Here is a 17,137-nt window from a genome sequence, read left to right on the forward strand (position 1 = left end):
AAAGTTGGGGCGCCTGGGTGGCTCAGTCGTTGGGTGTCTGCCTTCGGCTCAGGTCATGATCCCAGGGTCCTGGGATCGAGCCCTGCATCGGGCTGCCTGCTCGGCGGGAAGCCTGCTTCTCCCTCTCCCACTCTCCCTGCTTGTGTTCCCTCTCTCGCTGTGTCTCTCTCTGTCAAATAAATAAAATCTTTAAAAAAAAAAAAAGGGGGGGCACCTGGGTGGCTCAGTCGTTAAGCGTCTGCCTTCAGCTGGGGTCATGATCCCAGGGTCCTGGGATCGAGCCCCACATCGGGCTCCGTGCTCAGCGGGGAGCCTGCTTCTCCCTCTCCCACTCCCCCTGCTTGTGCTCTCTCTCTCTGTCAAATAAATAAAATCTTTAAAAAAAAAAGTTTGGCATTACCAAAAAGAGACGTCTTTAGGTAAAAATAATAAAAACCCCATGCTGCAGATAGTTCTTTTTATCTGGTCAATGGGCAAAAAGCTAGCACTTAAGGTCTTTAGCTCCAATCTTTTGTTCATTTCTTATTGCTGGAATTTCCTCTTCATTTCTTCATGTTGGATGGCTAAACTAGATGATGGTAGAGATGGTAAGCAGGCATTTGCTCAGCCTCAGGAGCGGACGAATTCTCAGCTGATGGATCCGCTGCTTTTGCCTCTTTGCCATCTTGTGGTTTAGGTTTTCTGGGCGTCTGCGTGGGTAACTGAAGTTGCAGTGGTACCAACCTTGAGGTGGCTGCTGACCTTGGGTCTCATCTCCTTGATTTTCCTTATCTTCCTCATTGCCATCCTCTCTAGGCTATCTTTGTCGAGGAGGATCCCTGCAGAATTGTGGTCTATAACCCCGATACCTATTCTGTCTCACTGGTCTACCTTGTTCTCCTGCACCCTGGTTGTCAGCACCTTCCATCACTTCTCCCTGCACAGGAGGGTTGGAATATTGTGGTCGATGCCCATAGGGTCTCTGCATGTAGTAAGGTGGAAGCGCCGCCCGCGGTAGGGCCAGTGCTGTTGGGCCTGGCCTTCGGGAGCTTTTTCCGATCCCTCATTCTTTTCCCCACTCTCACTGTTCTGGTAATTCTGCTGGGAATTGCGTGGAGGACCTCTGCCACGTGGATAGCATCTATAATGGTTCCAGTCTGCTGCATATTTACTGCCTTGCACTGGAACTCCACCAGGGCCTGTCACATTTGCTGGCTCGGCACCCTTTTCTCCTTCAACATTATCAAACTCCACAGTCTCTCCATCTTCCTGGGGCATGTACTTCCTGGGGTTACTTTTTTTTTTTTTTTAGTATTTTATTTATTTATTTGACAGAGGGAGAGAGAGAGAGAACAAGTAGGCAGAGAGGCAGGCAGAGGGAGAAAGAGAAGCAGGCTCCCCGCTGAGCAGAGAGCCTGACGTGGGACTCGATCCCAGGACCCTGGGACCATGATCTGAGCCGAAGGCAGATGCTCAACCAACCAAGCCACCCAGGCGCCCTGGGGTTATTCTTTATGGCAGTCTGGTGTACAAATACATCTTCCTGGGTGGTATTCCTGTTAGTGAAACCTTATCTGTTTCTTACATTGAACCATTTTACTGTTCCTGAAATCCTCACTGCGATGACCTTCTTGTTTCCGACGGCGGGTGCCGCGAATGTGAGGCCACCCAGGCCGCCGCTCCCTGCGTTGCCGTTGGGGCCAGGCTCGGTGTAGGCAGTGCTGAGGGCCGGGGCGGCGGGCAGCTGCTGGGTCTCGGCCTCGCTGATCATGGTTGCAGTGATGGTGACTGCGGCCGGCCCCACCGCTGCGGCTCCACCGGGATGTAACGGCAACTAGGCCGGCGGCGTCGGGACTGCTCAGGGCTCTCTGGGGTCCGCTCTCAGCTCTCGATCGAACTGGACTTCTTAGACTTCTTACTAGGCAGTCATTGCCTCAGGGGCCATCTCCGTGCTGCCATACCCCATTCTTCTCCTGTGGCCCCACCCCAAGCTGATCACTCACAGTATCTGCCCACTACTGTGGCCATCAAGACTGATGGGCATATGAACCTCATCGTCAATGAGCTCTCTCGCTGGGATTTTTCTCGCTGGTGCTGGCAGGAAAAGTGCTCTCCCTTCAGACTTCTAGGGTATAAGGATGGATGCTTGGAGCTGCTATGGCCATTTCCCCTGACGCTCATGGAGAAAGCCCATCTGTTCTTGACTAATAGCATGAGAATGTTATTCTATCAAAATATATATTTTTCTGTAAAATGAAATAGTCTACTCCTTGTTTCCCCACAAAAAAAGGAAATCTAGGATTTAAAAAAATGTGTTTTCAGATTTTCAATATAGATTTTGTTATCAAATTCTGGTAATATTTGTTGCTGTGTTGTAGGTCCTAAGATTACCTGCAGGTTTGATGATTGGCTAGGAGGACTCCCAGGACTCAGCATTTAATTGTACTCACAGCTATGATTTACAATAGCAAAAGAACACAAAGCAAATCAGCAAAGGGAAAAGGCATAGAGGGTAAAGCCCAGAGGAAACCAGGTTCAAGCTTCACCCTCCCAATGGAGTCACACAGAACAAGCTTAATTCCTCCAGGGATGAATCATAGCATGTAAGAAATGTCTACCAGGGAAGTTCATTAGAGACTCAGTGCCCAAAGTTTTTACTGGGGGATGGTCACATATGTACGCATCCTCTGCCTGGTACATACCAAGTTTCCAGATTCCCAGAAGGAAAGAAGGTGTTCAGCATAAACCATATTGTTTGCTCAAATAGTTTAGGCAGAGTGAAGCACTCTAATCATTTAACTGAAGTTTTCTTTAAGTGTAGGAAATTGATTATCATACAGGTTCCCAGATTCCACCCACAGGCCAACCTTTTAAGCAGGTCTTTCTAAAGACAGCAGTCTTGGACCTATTCTTTTCTGCAATTTCCCATTTAAGATATAGGATATCCTTTTATTTAAAAAATGGTGTAAGCAAATAAGGTAGAACTGTGTGCGTAGTTATCTTCTCATTGGATTCCTTTTCTCTCCTTTTGTTTACCTTTTTTGTCTTCTCCCTAAGTTATATAAATGTAAAACTTGATTTGGTACAGATCCCTGCTTGAGGTTAAACTGTGTATTACAGAAGATATACTGAAGGAGCTGAGAGGCAATACATAGATAACCAATACACCATATATTGGGATAATCATATGCCTTTTCTTTAATCTGTTAATATGGTGAACTATAGAAACAGATTCTCTGATGTCGAACCATCTTTGTATTCCTGAATTAAAGCCAACTAGGTCATGAACATTTTGGAATTTAAATGCTGCTAAACTCCATTTCCTAATATTTTATTTGGATTTTTAAATCCACGTTTATAATGAGATTGGTCTCTAACTTTCTTGCCCTATCTATCTTTGTTTGGTGTTGGTATCACAAGGTAAGTTAGGTAGCTGTCTTTTTCCATTTTCTAAAATACTTTGATTGAGAAAAGATTATTGATCCTTAAGGGTCTGGTAAAATATGCCTATGAAACAATGTGGAACTTGTGTTTTTGGAAAGACTATGTTTGTTCTTACTGGTTTTATTAAGAGTAATTGCAAAGAAATATAAAAATACCGAACACAGCTCAAAAAATCCCCATATACCTCTCAGCTATATACAACAATTACCAAGATTTTGCCACATTTGTTTCACTTCACTAAAAAACTAAGAACATTTTCTTGCATAACCAAAATTTCATTATCTTTATCTTCATTAGATATCTAACAAAATTAAGTATATTTCCTTGATTTCACCTAATATTTAGACCATTATCAAATTTCCCATCTGGTTATGGCAAAATGTCCTTCACCATTGTTTGGAAGGAGATTAGGGATTACTAATTCAATTTCTTCAATGGTTGCTAGTTTATTCAGGCCTTCTATTTCTTTGAGTCAATTTTGGTAATTTCTATTTTCTAAAAAATTATGTTTCATCTAAATTTCTCCACTAGCATTCCTGATTAGTTTTGCTAGAGCCCTATCCATTGAAGTGCCAACTGCTGGTATAATCCCACTCTAAATCATTACCTGAAAATTCCTACTACTAAGCGTTCTCCAAATTAAGCCTGAGTTTGTAAACTGCTTGGATAATTTTCTACTACTCTTGATGATGAGGGAGGAGGTATCAATCCTTTTGGTGGATGTTAGCTCTAGGCCTGCCTTGTCCCAGTAGTTTCTTCCCCTTGACCACAGACCAAATAGCATACCTTATCCTCAAATCATCTGAAATATAATTTCAACTCACAGGACAGAATAAAAGAATTTTGAGCAAGGAGGGAACTTAGAAGGTATTTCATCCTGCTTATTTTGCAGACAAACTGAATTCCAGGATCAAAGTGGTTTGCCCCACATCATATAATCAGTGGCAGGAAAGAAACTTTAGGGGAGTGTCAAGATAAGAGCGAATTTCGGGAGATTTAAAGTATTTTAAATACTCCCCAAATTAAGCATTTCATCCCAGAGCCCTAAAGCCAACTTACACTGAAGCCAGCTGCTCAAAGCACAGTAATTACAAATTACTTCCCTGGGCAATGCTCCCCTTCTTTTCCTTTCAAAAGTCTGTGTATGAAAGTTAGCTTTACCAACCCATTTCATCTCCGAATAGGCATGCACATTTCGTCTTTTCCAAACCTATAAATGGTCAGCTGTAACAGTGTAAGCAAAATCAGACCCAGGACCACTAGCTTCTCAATTCAGCCTAGGTTACAAATGTGAAACCCAGGAGATTGTTGCTCTGATAGAGATACTGTACTTTTAGAGGTAGAACTGGCAACCTCCAACAGGGATAGCACTTCCATGACGGTGCAGAAGGTCTCTGCACTTCACAAGGTGGCACAGGTGCAAAAACAGATTAGAAACTACCTAAGTGACCTTGATTTTTAAATTTACTATAAAGCTACAGTAATCAAAACAGTGTGCTACTTCACACTCATTAGGATGGCAATTATTAAAAAACAGAACAAAACAAAATAACAAGTGTTGGTAAGGATGTTGAGAAACTGAAACCCTGTGCAATGCTGATGGAAATGTAAAATAGTGCAGTCACTATGGAAAACAGAACGGCAGTTCCCCCATAAAAACAGAATTAGCTTGGGGCACCTGGGTGCCTCAGTAAGCGCCTGCCTTTGGCTCAGGTCATGATCTCAGGGTCCTGGGATCAAGCCCCAAGGCAGGCTCCCTGCTCAGCAGGGGACTCCACTTCTCCAACGCCCTCTCCCTCTGCCCCTGCTCCTGTGCTCTCTCATTCTCAAATAAATAAAATCTTAAAAAAAAACAAAACCAGAAATTTAAAACAGAATTAGCTTATGACCTAGCAATTCCATTTCTGGGTATATGCCCAAAGGAATTGAAAGCAGGATCTCAAAGAGATATTTGTACACTCATCTTCACAGCAGCATTATTCACAACAGCCAAATGATGGAAGCAACCCAAGTGTCCATCTGCTGATGAATGGATAAAGAAATTATGGTATATTCATACAGTGGAGTATTATTTAGCCTTAAAAAAAGAAGGAAATCCTGCAATATGTGAGAACATCGATGAAACTTGAGAACATTATGCTAAGTGAAACAAGTCAGTCACTGAAGGACACATATTGCATGATTCCATTTAATATGTGGTAACTAAAACAGTCTAACTTATAGAAGCAAAGAATAAAAGAGTGTTTGCCAGGGGATGGGAAGAGGGTGAAAGTAGTTGCTATCAATGGTTATAAAATTTCACCTATGTAAGATTTATAAATCCTAGAAATCTGCTGTACAACATTGTGCCTATTGATAACAATACCATATTGTACACTTGAAAATCTGTTAAAGGGGGGGCTGGGTGGCTCAGTGGGTTGAGTGTCCAACTCTTGATTTTGGCTAAGGTCAAGATCTTGGGGTTGTGGGATCCAGCCCCCAGCCCCATGCAGGCTCCCCGCTCAGCGAGGAGTCTGCTTGCCCCTCTCTATCTGCTCCTCCCCCCACTCACTTGCTCCCTCTCAAATAAATAAATAAAACCTTAAATCTGTTAAGAGGATAGATGTCACATTAAGTGTTCTTACCACAATAAATTAAAAAAAAAAAAGTAGAGTGGTTGCCTGAGGCTGGGTAGAAAGAATGCAGAGTTATTGTTTAATGGATACAGAGTTTCAGTTTTCCAAGATGAAAAATGTTCAGTGGCTAGATGTTGATGATTGCACAACAATGTGAAATTTACTTACTGCCTCTGAACTGTCACTTAAAAAGTTAAATGATAATTTTGATAAAATATTTAAAAAGTGTGTATTTTAGTTTTAAGAAATTAACTTAAAAACAAAAAACAAAACAGTGTAGCCGTAGCATAAAACAGTTAAAAAATATAGAGTTCAGAAACAGAACCACACAAAGCCAAGGTAATTCAACGGACAAAAGGCAAGTTTTTTTAAACAAATGGTGGTGAAACTACTCTGTTTCCATAGGGGAAAAAACCAAAAACCAAAACGAACCGCAACCTCTACCTGACACCACAATGAAAAATTCCAATAAATCTTAGACTTACACGTAAAAGTTCTAGAGGAAAATACAGGAGAAAATCTTCAGGAGTTCGGGGTAAGCAGAGATTTCTTAGCACAGAAAAAGCACAAACCATACGAGAAAACTGATCAAGTAACTTCACTAAAATTAAAAACTGCTTTGCACAAACCACCATCAAAACAATGAAACGACCCAGCTCAGGAGAAAATACTCAGAATTATATATAACAAAAGATTTGTATTTAGAACATACACATATCACCTGTTTAACAAAACATTTGTACTCGGAACTCCCGCATTCAACAGTAAGACGAACACGAATAAAACATGGGCAAAGGTCTTGAACTGACTCTTCACAAAAGATGAATGGCCATGAACAAAGACTATCCCTGCGACGCTGACGCCAAAGAGAGAACGGACGCCCACCTAAGGCCTTTGAAGTGAAACAGTCTAGCAGGAGGAGAGTGTCATAACTACGCCTTGAGAAAAGGAAAACAGGCCAAAAGATCCGTCCGTTCACTAAACCTCGACTTCGTTTCTTACAGCTTGCTCGCAGGTGTAGATAACACGGAAGCATCGCGATGCCGGAAAACGCGCGGGCACTCACGGATCTTAAGGGAGACGAGAGGAAACAGAGAGCGCAGGCGTGATCAGGGCTCCCAGATTGGGCGGACTGACTCTAACGGGGGTGGGGGCGGAAGGGGCGGGGCAAAAAGGACTAGATCAGGTATAGGAGCGTCGGACACGCCCACGTGCGCGCTCACCCTTCGGTTAAACACCCCCTTCGAGCCTGTGCTCTCGCGGTATTTGTCCCGACTCTCGCGGGGTTTAGCGTGGCGCGGGGAGGCCGGCCAGGGGGAGGGGGTGGTGGTCCGTTAGTGGCGTTGGGCTCCGGCCGCCGCCGTGGCAGCGCTTTCTCCTCCGCTCACGGAGAGCTGCTCAGGTTGCAGGCCAACCAGGTAAAGAGCTCGCCCGCATGTGTGTGCGCGCTACTTGGGAGTCGGGAGGCCCGGGGCTGGAGGGAACCCCGGCTTGGCCTCCCGTGGTGTCGCGACAGGCTGGCGCGAGGCGACCGTGGCGCGGGCTCCGCCCCAGCCCCCGCCCTAGCTCCCGCCCTGACCGCTTTCCTCCCCCTTTCTCCTAGCTCTTGCCGCCGCCTCGGTCGCGATGGGGGCGCAGGACCGGCCGCAGTGCCACTTCGACATCGAGATCAACCGGGAGCCGGGTGAGCGGGAGACTGGGCTCCTGCGGGGGCCTGGACAATCCTTGGGGAAGGGGAGGGGTCTACCCTCATCAACCCTCCCCCAAGCCTTTTTGGGAGCGGGTAGGCTCAGTCAGCACTACCTTTGCTCCTGAGAGAAAATCGTTGGGAGAGGAGAGTGAACGGGGTCCACCACTCCCATCCCACTCAGAGTCCGGGCCTCGCCCTCCGAAGCCCCTTGCGGGGACACTCACGCCTTGCACCCCCGGACTGAGTGTTCGTACCATCCCTGGCGCCAAGGAAAGAGGTGCAGTCTGTCTCGGACTTTTTCTCTCTTAGTGTTTCTAAGGGGGCAAACCCTCCAATTCCTTTTTCTGGTATTTTTCTCTTGTGTGAGGTTTGGATTCGTATATTCTGTATTTCCTAATTCTTGTATATCAGTAGGTTAACTCCCACTTCTATTTTTCCGTAAGTATCTTTAGCCAGAATTTCTTGGTTCATGGGAAAATGACTTATTGAAAGTCTTGTGTGATAAAAGAAAATATTCTGTACCAACAGAGACTTGCAGCACGCATGCCTTTAGCGTTAATGCTTCGTCTTTAGGGAATCCAGCCATTCGTTAGTATATATTACTGAAAATACTTTCTTCTAAAGGGTAGTTGTTTCATTCTAAGTAGCAGAGCCGGCCGGGTACCGAACTGTTTCCTTAGCCCTTTTTTTTTTTTTTTTTTTTGTATCGGTGTCAGAAGTTTTAGTTGGAAACATATATGCAGTCTTTGTGCAGCATCTTGTTCAGCACATTCTTATTGAGAGCCTGCTACTGTTCAAGACTCTGGGGATATAGCAATGAATAAAACAAAGGACTCTCTTCCTTGTAGTTTGTATTCTATTTGGGGAAGGCAGACCATAAACAAGGAAAAAAAAATACAGTGGCTTGTAGTAGGGGTACTGTTCTAATATGTGGATCAGAAAAGGCTGTTTTGAGATGACAGTTAACGCAGACATCTGAAGGAGATGAGGAGGTAAGCCATCGTGGATATCTTTGAGGAGCAGTCCTGGCTAAGGAAGTTAGTACAAAGGCGCTGAGGAGGGAGTGTACTTTGGTGTTTGAAGAACTGCCAGAAGCCCAGGGTGGAGTAGAGGAGGGATGAGAGTAGCAGGAAATGCTATAGACCATAGTAAGGACTTTGGACTCTGTGAGATAAGATATTTAAGGGTTTTGAGCAAAGGAATGTTGTGATCTTAGAAATATTGTTGCATTCTCTGTTTCTAATATTTTGAGCCTTGATGGATCTTAACCCTTACTCTATAGTGAGTCCATGCTTCAGATAACAGGGCTTATGTTTTTTTAAGAATTAAAAACGCAAATTGAACATAATAAAAAATAAAGCTATTTCCCACTGTCAAAAAAAAATAGCAGACTCATGAAAAGTAAAACAAAGGTTCTGTAACCATGTAAAGTACTCCTTTCCTAGTACATGTTCATATCCTAGATTTGCAAATAACCTTTGTTATGAAAAATCTCCAGAATATGTTTGTTAGATGTTGAACGAACTTCAGTCCCCAGCATTCAAGGTAATTCATTATAATGACATTCCGATAGAAGTGACTAGCACTTTTAAAACACTGAATCATACAAGGAATGCTTATACTGTTCTGGGTTAAACCAGTTGATAATTGGCAATTTCATATGGTTCAATCTCATACATAATATTTCTAGAACTTTTCAGTATATTATCTAAATAGTAGGTACTTGATTTTTACACAACTTTTAAGGATCACTTCAACTATTTGAAGTGAGGTACCCCACTTTGTAGGATTTAACCATTAGTAAGTATGTCATTGAGTACTTAGCCAAGTGATAGTTTGACTTCTTGTATTGTTAATAGTTAACGTAAATACAAAGTAGTATCAAAGATCCTTTGGGAGTGGCCATAATGACCACTTTAATGAGAGATCAAGAAGTACTGATAAAAATTGAGTTGAATACAACACCGTATGTATTCATTTCTATTACTATCAATGGAAATTTGTATGTTTTATAGTAAGTTAGGCTTTTGAATTACAAAATGAGTGTAAGTGTATATTAGAAGAGGAAGAGTCTCTATATAGAGAGCTTTTCTCTGTGAATCGAATAAAATGGTTCCTATTTGAAATAATTCCAGGACTGTACCTTAGGAATTGCTTTTCAGAAGGTTTTTAACTAAGATTTTCATTTCTTTAATAGTTGCAGAACTGTTCATGTTATTTCTTCTTGAGTGAGTTTATCTGTGGGATTTGTAGTGATAGCTCCTCTTTCATTCCTGATGTTGATAATCTGTGCCCTTTGTCTTTTTTCCTTGGTCTGTTTGGTTAGAGGTTTATCACTATCATATTTATTATCATTTCAAAAAACTGAATTTTTGTTTTGTTGATTTTTTTCCCTATTTCTTCCAGTTTTAATGACGTATCTTTTCTGATGTTTGCTTTGACTTACTTTGCTCATTTTCTAGTTTCTTTAAGTGGAAATTTGGATTGTTGACTTGAGACCCTTCTTTTCCAATATAAGGATTTAATGCTATAAATTTCCTTCTATATGCAGGACCCCACCAATTTTGACATATTGCTTATTTTCTTTCAGTTCAAAATATTTTCTATTTTCCCTTGAGGCTTAGTCTTTGGCTCATGAATTATGGAGAAGTGTTTTAATTTCTAAGAACTTGGATATTTTTCAGTTGTTTTTCTGTTAATGTTTTCTGCTTTAAATTCCATTTATGGTCAGAGAACATACTTTGTATGATCTCAGTTCTTCTAAATTTATTAAGGTTTGGTATGTTCTGTTTTAGTGAATTTCCCATGTGCACTTTAAAAGAATGTGTATTCTGCTGTTTTTGTGTGGAGTGTTCTATAAATGTCAATTTGAGTCATTTGGCTAATAGTGTTGTTCAGTTCTTCTATATCCTGGCTGATTTTTTGTCTCCTTGTTCTCTTGTTTACCAATAGAGGAGTATTGAAGTCTCTACCGATAATTGTGGATTTATTTCTTCTTTCAGTTCTATTAGTTTTTGCTTCATTTATTTTGAGGCTCTTTTGTTAGGTGGATGCATACACATTTAAGATTGTTATGTCTTCCTAATGAATTGACCCTTCTATCATTATGTAATGACCCTTGTTATTTCTGGTAATTTTCCTTGCTTCGAAGCCTACTTTGTGTGATATGAATACTGCTACTCCGTTTCTTTTGTTAGTGTTTATGTGGTAGGTCATTTTCTATGCTTTTATTTTTAACTTATATTTAAAGTGGGTTTCTTGGGGCGCCTGGCTGGCTCAGTCGGTGTAGCATGAGGCTCTTGATCTTGGGGTTGTGAGTTCAAGCCCCACGTTGGGTGTAGAGGTTACTTGAAAATAAAATCTGGGGCGCCTGGGTGGCTCAGTTGGTTGAGTGTCCAACTCTTGATTTCAGCTCAGGTCATGATCTCAGGGTTGTGAGATCAAGCTCCATGTGGGGCTCTGCATTGGCGTGGAGCCTGCTTGAGATTCTCTCTCTCCCTCTCCTTCTGCCCCGTCCCTTCCCCCCCGCCCCCGAAAAACCTTAAATAAATAAAGTGGGTTTCTTATAGACGGTAAATAGATGGATCTTGTTTTTTTACCCATTCTCATAATCTGTCTTTTACTCAGTATACTTAGGCTATTTACACTTAATGCAATTATTGTTTGTTTGGATTTGTCTAATACTTGTTTTTGATTTCTCTGTTTTCTTGCATTTTGGATTATTTGAATATTTTTTAGTATTTTAAATTTTTCTATTGATTTTTTTGATGATCTCTCTATAGTTTTTTTTAGTGGTTACTCTAGAGATTACAGCATATATACTTGGCTTTTCACGGTGTACTTAGAATTAATATTTTACCACTTCAGGTGAAATGTTGAAACCATCCCACCATATAACATACCTTTACAACCTTATGTTGTATTGGTCATATATATTACATCTGCAAACATTGAAAGCCTTTGCTTTCAAACATCACACATACTAGCTTAAGAGGAGAAGAAAATACTCTCGTTATTTACTCATATGTTTACATTTCTGTTGCTGTTTATTCATTCCTGAAGTCTCAGGTTCCCTCTGGTATCATTTCCCTTCCACCTGAAGAATTTGCTTAAAGCATTTCTTTTAGAGCAGATCTGGAAACAAATTCTCTTCGTTGGGTTTTTGTTTTTTTTACCTGAGAATTTTACTTTGACTTTCTTCTTCTTCTATTTTTTTTTTTTAAGTAGGCTCCACGCCCAGCATGGAGCCCAATGAGGGTCTTCAACTCACCATCCTGAGACCAAGACCTGAGCTGAGATCAAGAGTCAGATGCTTAACTGAGCCACCCAGGCACTTTGCGCTTATTCTTGAAAGATATTTTTACTAGTTACAGAATTCTGGGTTGACAATTACTTTCTTTTAGCACTTGAAAAATGTTCCACTGCCTTCTGGTCGATATGGTTTCTGGTAAATCTGTAGTCAAATTGTTGTTGCCCCATATGTAATGTGTTGTTCTCATCTGACTGCTTTTGAGATTTTTACTTTGTTTTTAGATTTCAGCAGTTTTATTGTGATGTGTCTGGGTGTGAATTTCTTTGGTTACTCTCTTTGGGGTTTACTGATCTTCTTGAATCTTTGTCTTTTGCCAAATTTAAGACATTTTCAGCTACTGTTTCTCCAAATATGTTTTCTGTCCAGCACTCTTTTTCCTCTCTTTCCAGGACTTTGATGACACAAATATCAGATCTTTTGATGTTACCTCACAAGTCTAAGGCTTTGTTCAATTTTTTTTCCAGTCTTTTTCCTCTCTATTTTTCAGATTGGATAATTTCTATTAATTGGTCTTCAAGTTCACTAACTTTTTCCTCTGTCATCTTCATTGTCTTGTTGAGCCCACCTAGTAAATTTTTAATTTTGACCATTGTATTTTTTGTTTTAAAATTTCCTTGTGGGGGTGCCTGGGTGGCTCATCATTAATCGTCTGCCTTTGGCTCAGGTCATGATACCAGGATCCTGGGATCGAGCCCCACATCGGGCTCCCTGCTCAGCGGGAAGCCTGCTTCTCCCTCTCCACTCCCCCTGCTTGTGTTCCTTCTCTTGCTGTCACTCTCCCTGTCAAATAAATAAAATCTTTAAAAAAAATAATAAAATTTCTTTGTGGGGGGCGCCTGGGTGGCTCAGTCGGTTAAGCATCTGCCTTCGGCTCGGGTCATGATCCCAGGGTCCTGGGATTGAGCCCCACATCGGGGCCCCATATCCCTCTCCCTCTGCCTGCTGTTCCCCCTGCTTGCACACACACACTCTGTCTCTGTCAAATAAATAAAATCTTAAAAAAAAATTTTCCTTGTGGTTTTGCTTGAGATTTTGTTTTTCCATTCATTTTAAGAGTATTTGTACTTAACGTAGTATGGTTGTAATAGCTGCTTTAAAGTCTTTGTCTAGGGGCACCTGGGTGGTTCAGTCAGTTAAGCGTCTGCCTTAAACCCAGGTCATGATCCCGGAGTCCCGGGATCGAGCCGTCCATTGGGCTCCCTGCTCAGTGGGGTGTCTGCTTCTCCCTCTGCCCCTCACCCTGCTCTTGTTCTCTCTCTCATGTTCTCTCTCAAATAAATAAATAAAATCTTTAAAGTCTTTGTCTAACACATTTCCAGCATCTGTATTATCATAGAGTTGCTGCTTTTGTCTTTTCCCGTAAGGAATGTGAGATTCTTGTGGTTCTTTAAAAGTCGGTAAATGTTGAATTGTATCCTGGACATTTTGTGTATTATGTTACATGACCCTGGGTCTAGTTTAAAATCCTGTGGAGAATGTTCACTGTTGATGATGGTGACGATGATATTGTAGCAGGCAGACAGCCTGGTTAGGTTCAGCTGGCAACCACCTTCTGCTGTTAAGAGTCAGAGCCACACATGCATAATGCATGGATAAGCCCTGGAGTTCATACTCCATGGGATTGCTTTTTTGAGGGAGCTCCCTCTTCTTTGAGATTTCCCCAATATATTCTGGCCCTTAGGAACTCCCTTTTTTGGTCATCTGGCCAGAAAGCCAGGGTTTTAGTGTCCTTACTCTGCCATGTCCTTCTTACAACTGTGTCAGTCTCTGAGGCTAAGTGGCAAGAGAATTGAGAGTAAAAGAGCAGCAGGGATTCTTCCTATGCTCTTGGGAGCACAGTTCCTCTAGTCAGAAAGATTCTTTGCCTGCCTTGAAGTTTTATGTGCTTGCCTGGTCACCACTGTTCTTGCCACCATCCCTGTGGAATTGCCTAGGAGCTAGAATGGGAGAGAATGGAAAGAACAGAAAGAAAATGAGATTTCCCTTGTTCACTGTCATCTGTAGGGGGTCCCTAGAAATACAAGGCTTTCCTCAGAGCTCTTTCTGTACCCACAGTGCAATTCTGGGTTTCAGATTGCTTTTGATTCTGAGCCACAAGATAAGGTAGGAAAACAAAATTCATTACGAATTCGGTGGGCTTTTTTTGTGTTACTTCCCCAGTCTGCCTGCTTCCATTTATTTTTCAGTCCTTAGATAATTGTTCCATGCTTTCTGTCCAAGGTTTCTTAGTTGCATTCAGTGAAAAAGATAGGGTGGAGTATATTTATTCCATTTTGATTGAACCTAGAATTCCTTATAAATTTCTGAAGATTTTAGCTGGCAGAAATTAGCCAGTCATTTTTCATTGTCTTTACAAATAAGTTCGTGTTTTCTGAATGCATTAGCTTTTTGTATGAAATGTGATACCCAGTTTGGAAGTACATGTATATATGAAATCCTCACTGACAGCTTCATTTTTCTAAGACTCACCCTTCTCTGGTTAAATGTTCTCTAGTGTTGTTAGAACCTCCCAGGGTAGGCATGAAGTAGTAATCTTGTTTTTCCCTCTTTTGGTGCCTCAGAAGCTCCCTTTTTCCTTGCCTTATCATTCAGATCCTAGTACTAAGAAATTGGAGCCCAAGGAACCAGGTTTTAGATATCTACCAGTAAACTGATTTAAGCCAGGTTAGTCAAGAATGGCCATTAGGGGATTTTTAAGTACATATCGGGGAGTCACCAATAAGTTAGGTGAGGCCATAGATTGCCTTTATCACAACCTTGCTACCAGGGTACACCAAAAGTCACATTTTGCCATACATAGACATTAGCAAGCAAGTATGCTCACACATAAAAACCAGTTCTGTAAGCTTGATGAAGTCCCAGTTGTTTTTTTTAGTGCTCCAAGCACTTTTTATGTGAAAGATTCCTGCTCTTGAAGATTGTCATGCGAATGTTTGTCAGGCACCAGAATATTCTAAACATGTGGCTAGACTTGGGACTTTTTTGGTGGACCCAGCCTCAGGTTCTACTCTGATGGGTGACCCTCCAGATTCATTTGTCCTGTTAATACAAGGGTATGGAGTATCTCTTTTATTCTATCTTCATATCACTAATTCTGAACATCACTAATTTACCAGTAAAAACCCATTTCTAACATTTATGTTGCTAATTGTAAAGCCCCTGGGTGATGAGAAATAAAAGATAGAAGTATTTTTAGTAGCCATCTCTGAGGTGTGGCCTTTGATTCTCACTTTTGGAGGGTATTTCTTTCTGGTTAAGGTTTAATTTAAAAACTCATGATTCTTTTATATCAGTGTTTATGTAAGGTATTTCAAAGTAAATTATAGTTATGATATACTACATTATAGTAGCAAAATGGTATAGGCCTTTTGTTTTCAAATTGCAAGATGGCTGGCTTTCATGAGCCCCCAGGGTGTCAAACACCCATTTGTTCACTCACATTCTGTCAGTCCGCAGTGGTTTCCCACAGGTTCCAGGACATGTGATGACACAGTAGATGTAATGCAAGAGCAGTCAGAAAACCTGTCTTCTGCTACATGAGACATTAATGAGGTTTGCAAAAATGTAAAATAATGACACATTAAAACTTTTTGTTCAATTTTGAAAATATAAATTATTAAAAATATTTGTGTTAACATATAATGAGTTTATTTTATTGAAAATTGATTACTATTAAAGTTTCTCCATTTTAATTTCTAATATAGTAAATATCAATAGATACAATCTATATAAAAAGTCTTTAAGGTCCTCAATAATTGTTAAGAATATAGAGGGGTGGGGCGCCTGGGTGGCTTGGTCAGTTAAACAGCTACCTTCGGCTCAGGTCAGGATCTCAGGGTCCTGGGATTGAGCCCCAGATCAGGCTCCCTGCTCATTGGGAAGTCTGCTTCTCCCTCTCCCTCTGCTCCCTCTGCTTATGCTCTCTCACTCTCTCTCAAATAAATAAAATCTTAAAAAAAATAAAAAAGAATATAGAGGGGTTCTAAGACCAAAAAGTTTGAGAACTGCTGTTCTATATGCTTTCACCGAATGCAAGCATTGGGCTTTATCTACAGGTGTTTTGAACTTTTCGTGTGGCTGTTATTTCACATTTATAAGAAGTCGAAAAATAAAATTAGTAAAAATCACCCATCTGTTCTTTATAAATCACCCGTTTACATTTTATACCATTTGCTCTTGCTTTTTCTTTCTGCATGTGCAATTTTTTTTGAACAGTCTGAGGGTAAATTACCTACACCATAGCTCTTTACTCTTAAATACTTCAGTGTATTTTTCTTAGCACATTTGTTAAGAATAGAGATATTTATTACATAACCACAATGTAGTTATCAACTTTATAAATTTGCATTGATGTGATACTTTAATCTACCATCTCTGTATTCCTTCCATTTTTGTGATTGGGCCTAAAAAGTCAATTATAGAATTCTTTCTCTTCCAATGCAAAATCTAGTCTAACATCAGATACTACATTTAGCTGCCATGTCACTTTATCCTCCATTTTTATACCTTTTTTTTTTGTTTTTTAGGACATTGACATTTTAGAGGAATACAGTGCCCTTCCTCCTTTTTTTTCCTTCCTTTTTTTAAGATTTTATTTATTTGAGGCGCCTGGGTGGCTCAGTCGTTAAGCGTCTGCGTTCGGCTCAGGTCATGATCCCAGGGTCCTGGGATCGAGCCCCGCGTCGGGCTCCCTGCTCCGCGGGAGCCTGCTTCTCCCACTCCCACTCCCTCTGCTTGTGTTCCCTCTCTCACTGTATCTCTCTGTGTCAAATAAATAAAATATTTTAAAAAAAAGATTTTATTTATTTGACACAGAGAGTGAGAGCACAGGCAGAGGGAGCAGAAGGAGGGGGAGAAGCAGACTTCCCAAGGAGCAGGGAGCCTGATGCGGGGCTTGATCCCAGGACCCTGAGATCATGATCTGAGCCGAAAACCAACTGAGCCACCCAGGTGCCCCGAAGTTTGTTCTCAAAAGTGATAACCAGGGTATTTCTTTAGAGGAATGCTTGACTTTGGAAATTTTTTTTATGTGGGCCTCAGAGCAATATCTTAAAACCCTAGCAATTCATCAAAATAGATAAAAATGGGTATGTAGTT

The 17,137-nt window shown here is 41.2% G+C and overlaps 1 protein-coding gene and 1 pseudogene across 2 annotated transcripts in view; one reads left to right on the forward strand and one right to left on the reverse strand.

Annotated features, from left to right (window-relative positions):
* Window positions 1-375: 375 nt before the first annotated feature.
* LOC115937260 (Y-box-binding protein 1-like) lies at window positions 376-7,173 on the reverse strand (annotated as a pseudogene).
* A 148-nt stretch (window positions 7,174-7,321) lies between these two features.
* Window positions 7,322-17,137, forward strand: part of NKTR (natural killer cell triggering receptor) — a 36,861-nt gene continuing 27,045 nt past the window's right edge. The window contains exons 1-2 of one of the 2 annotated variants that reach the window (XM_081825226.1): window positions 7,322-7,456; window positions 7,642-7,722. In XM_081825226.1, coding sequence (XP_081681352.1) covers window positions 7,665-7,722 — 58 coding nt within the window. In that variant the 5' untranslated portion in view covers window positions 7,322-7,456; window positions 7,642-7,664. The remainder of the gene's footprint in view (window positions 7,457-7,641; window positions 7,723-17,137) is intronic. The other variant, XM_031018911.2, reaches the window with a different exon arrangement.

The sequence above is a fragment of the Leptonychotes weddellii genome, chromosome 1, assembly GCF_054177405.1.
Source record: "Leptonychotes weddellii isolate Sample4059 chromosome 1, ASM5417740v2, whole genome shotgun sequence".
NCBI lineage: Eukaryota > Metazoa > Chordata > Mammalia > Carnivora > Phocidae > Leptonychotes > Leptonychotes weddellii.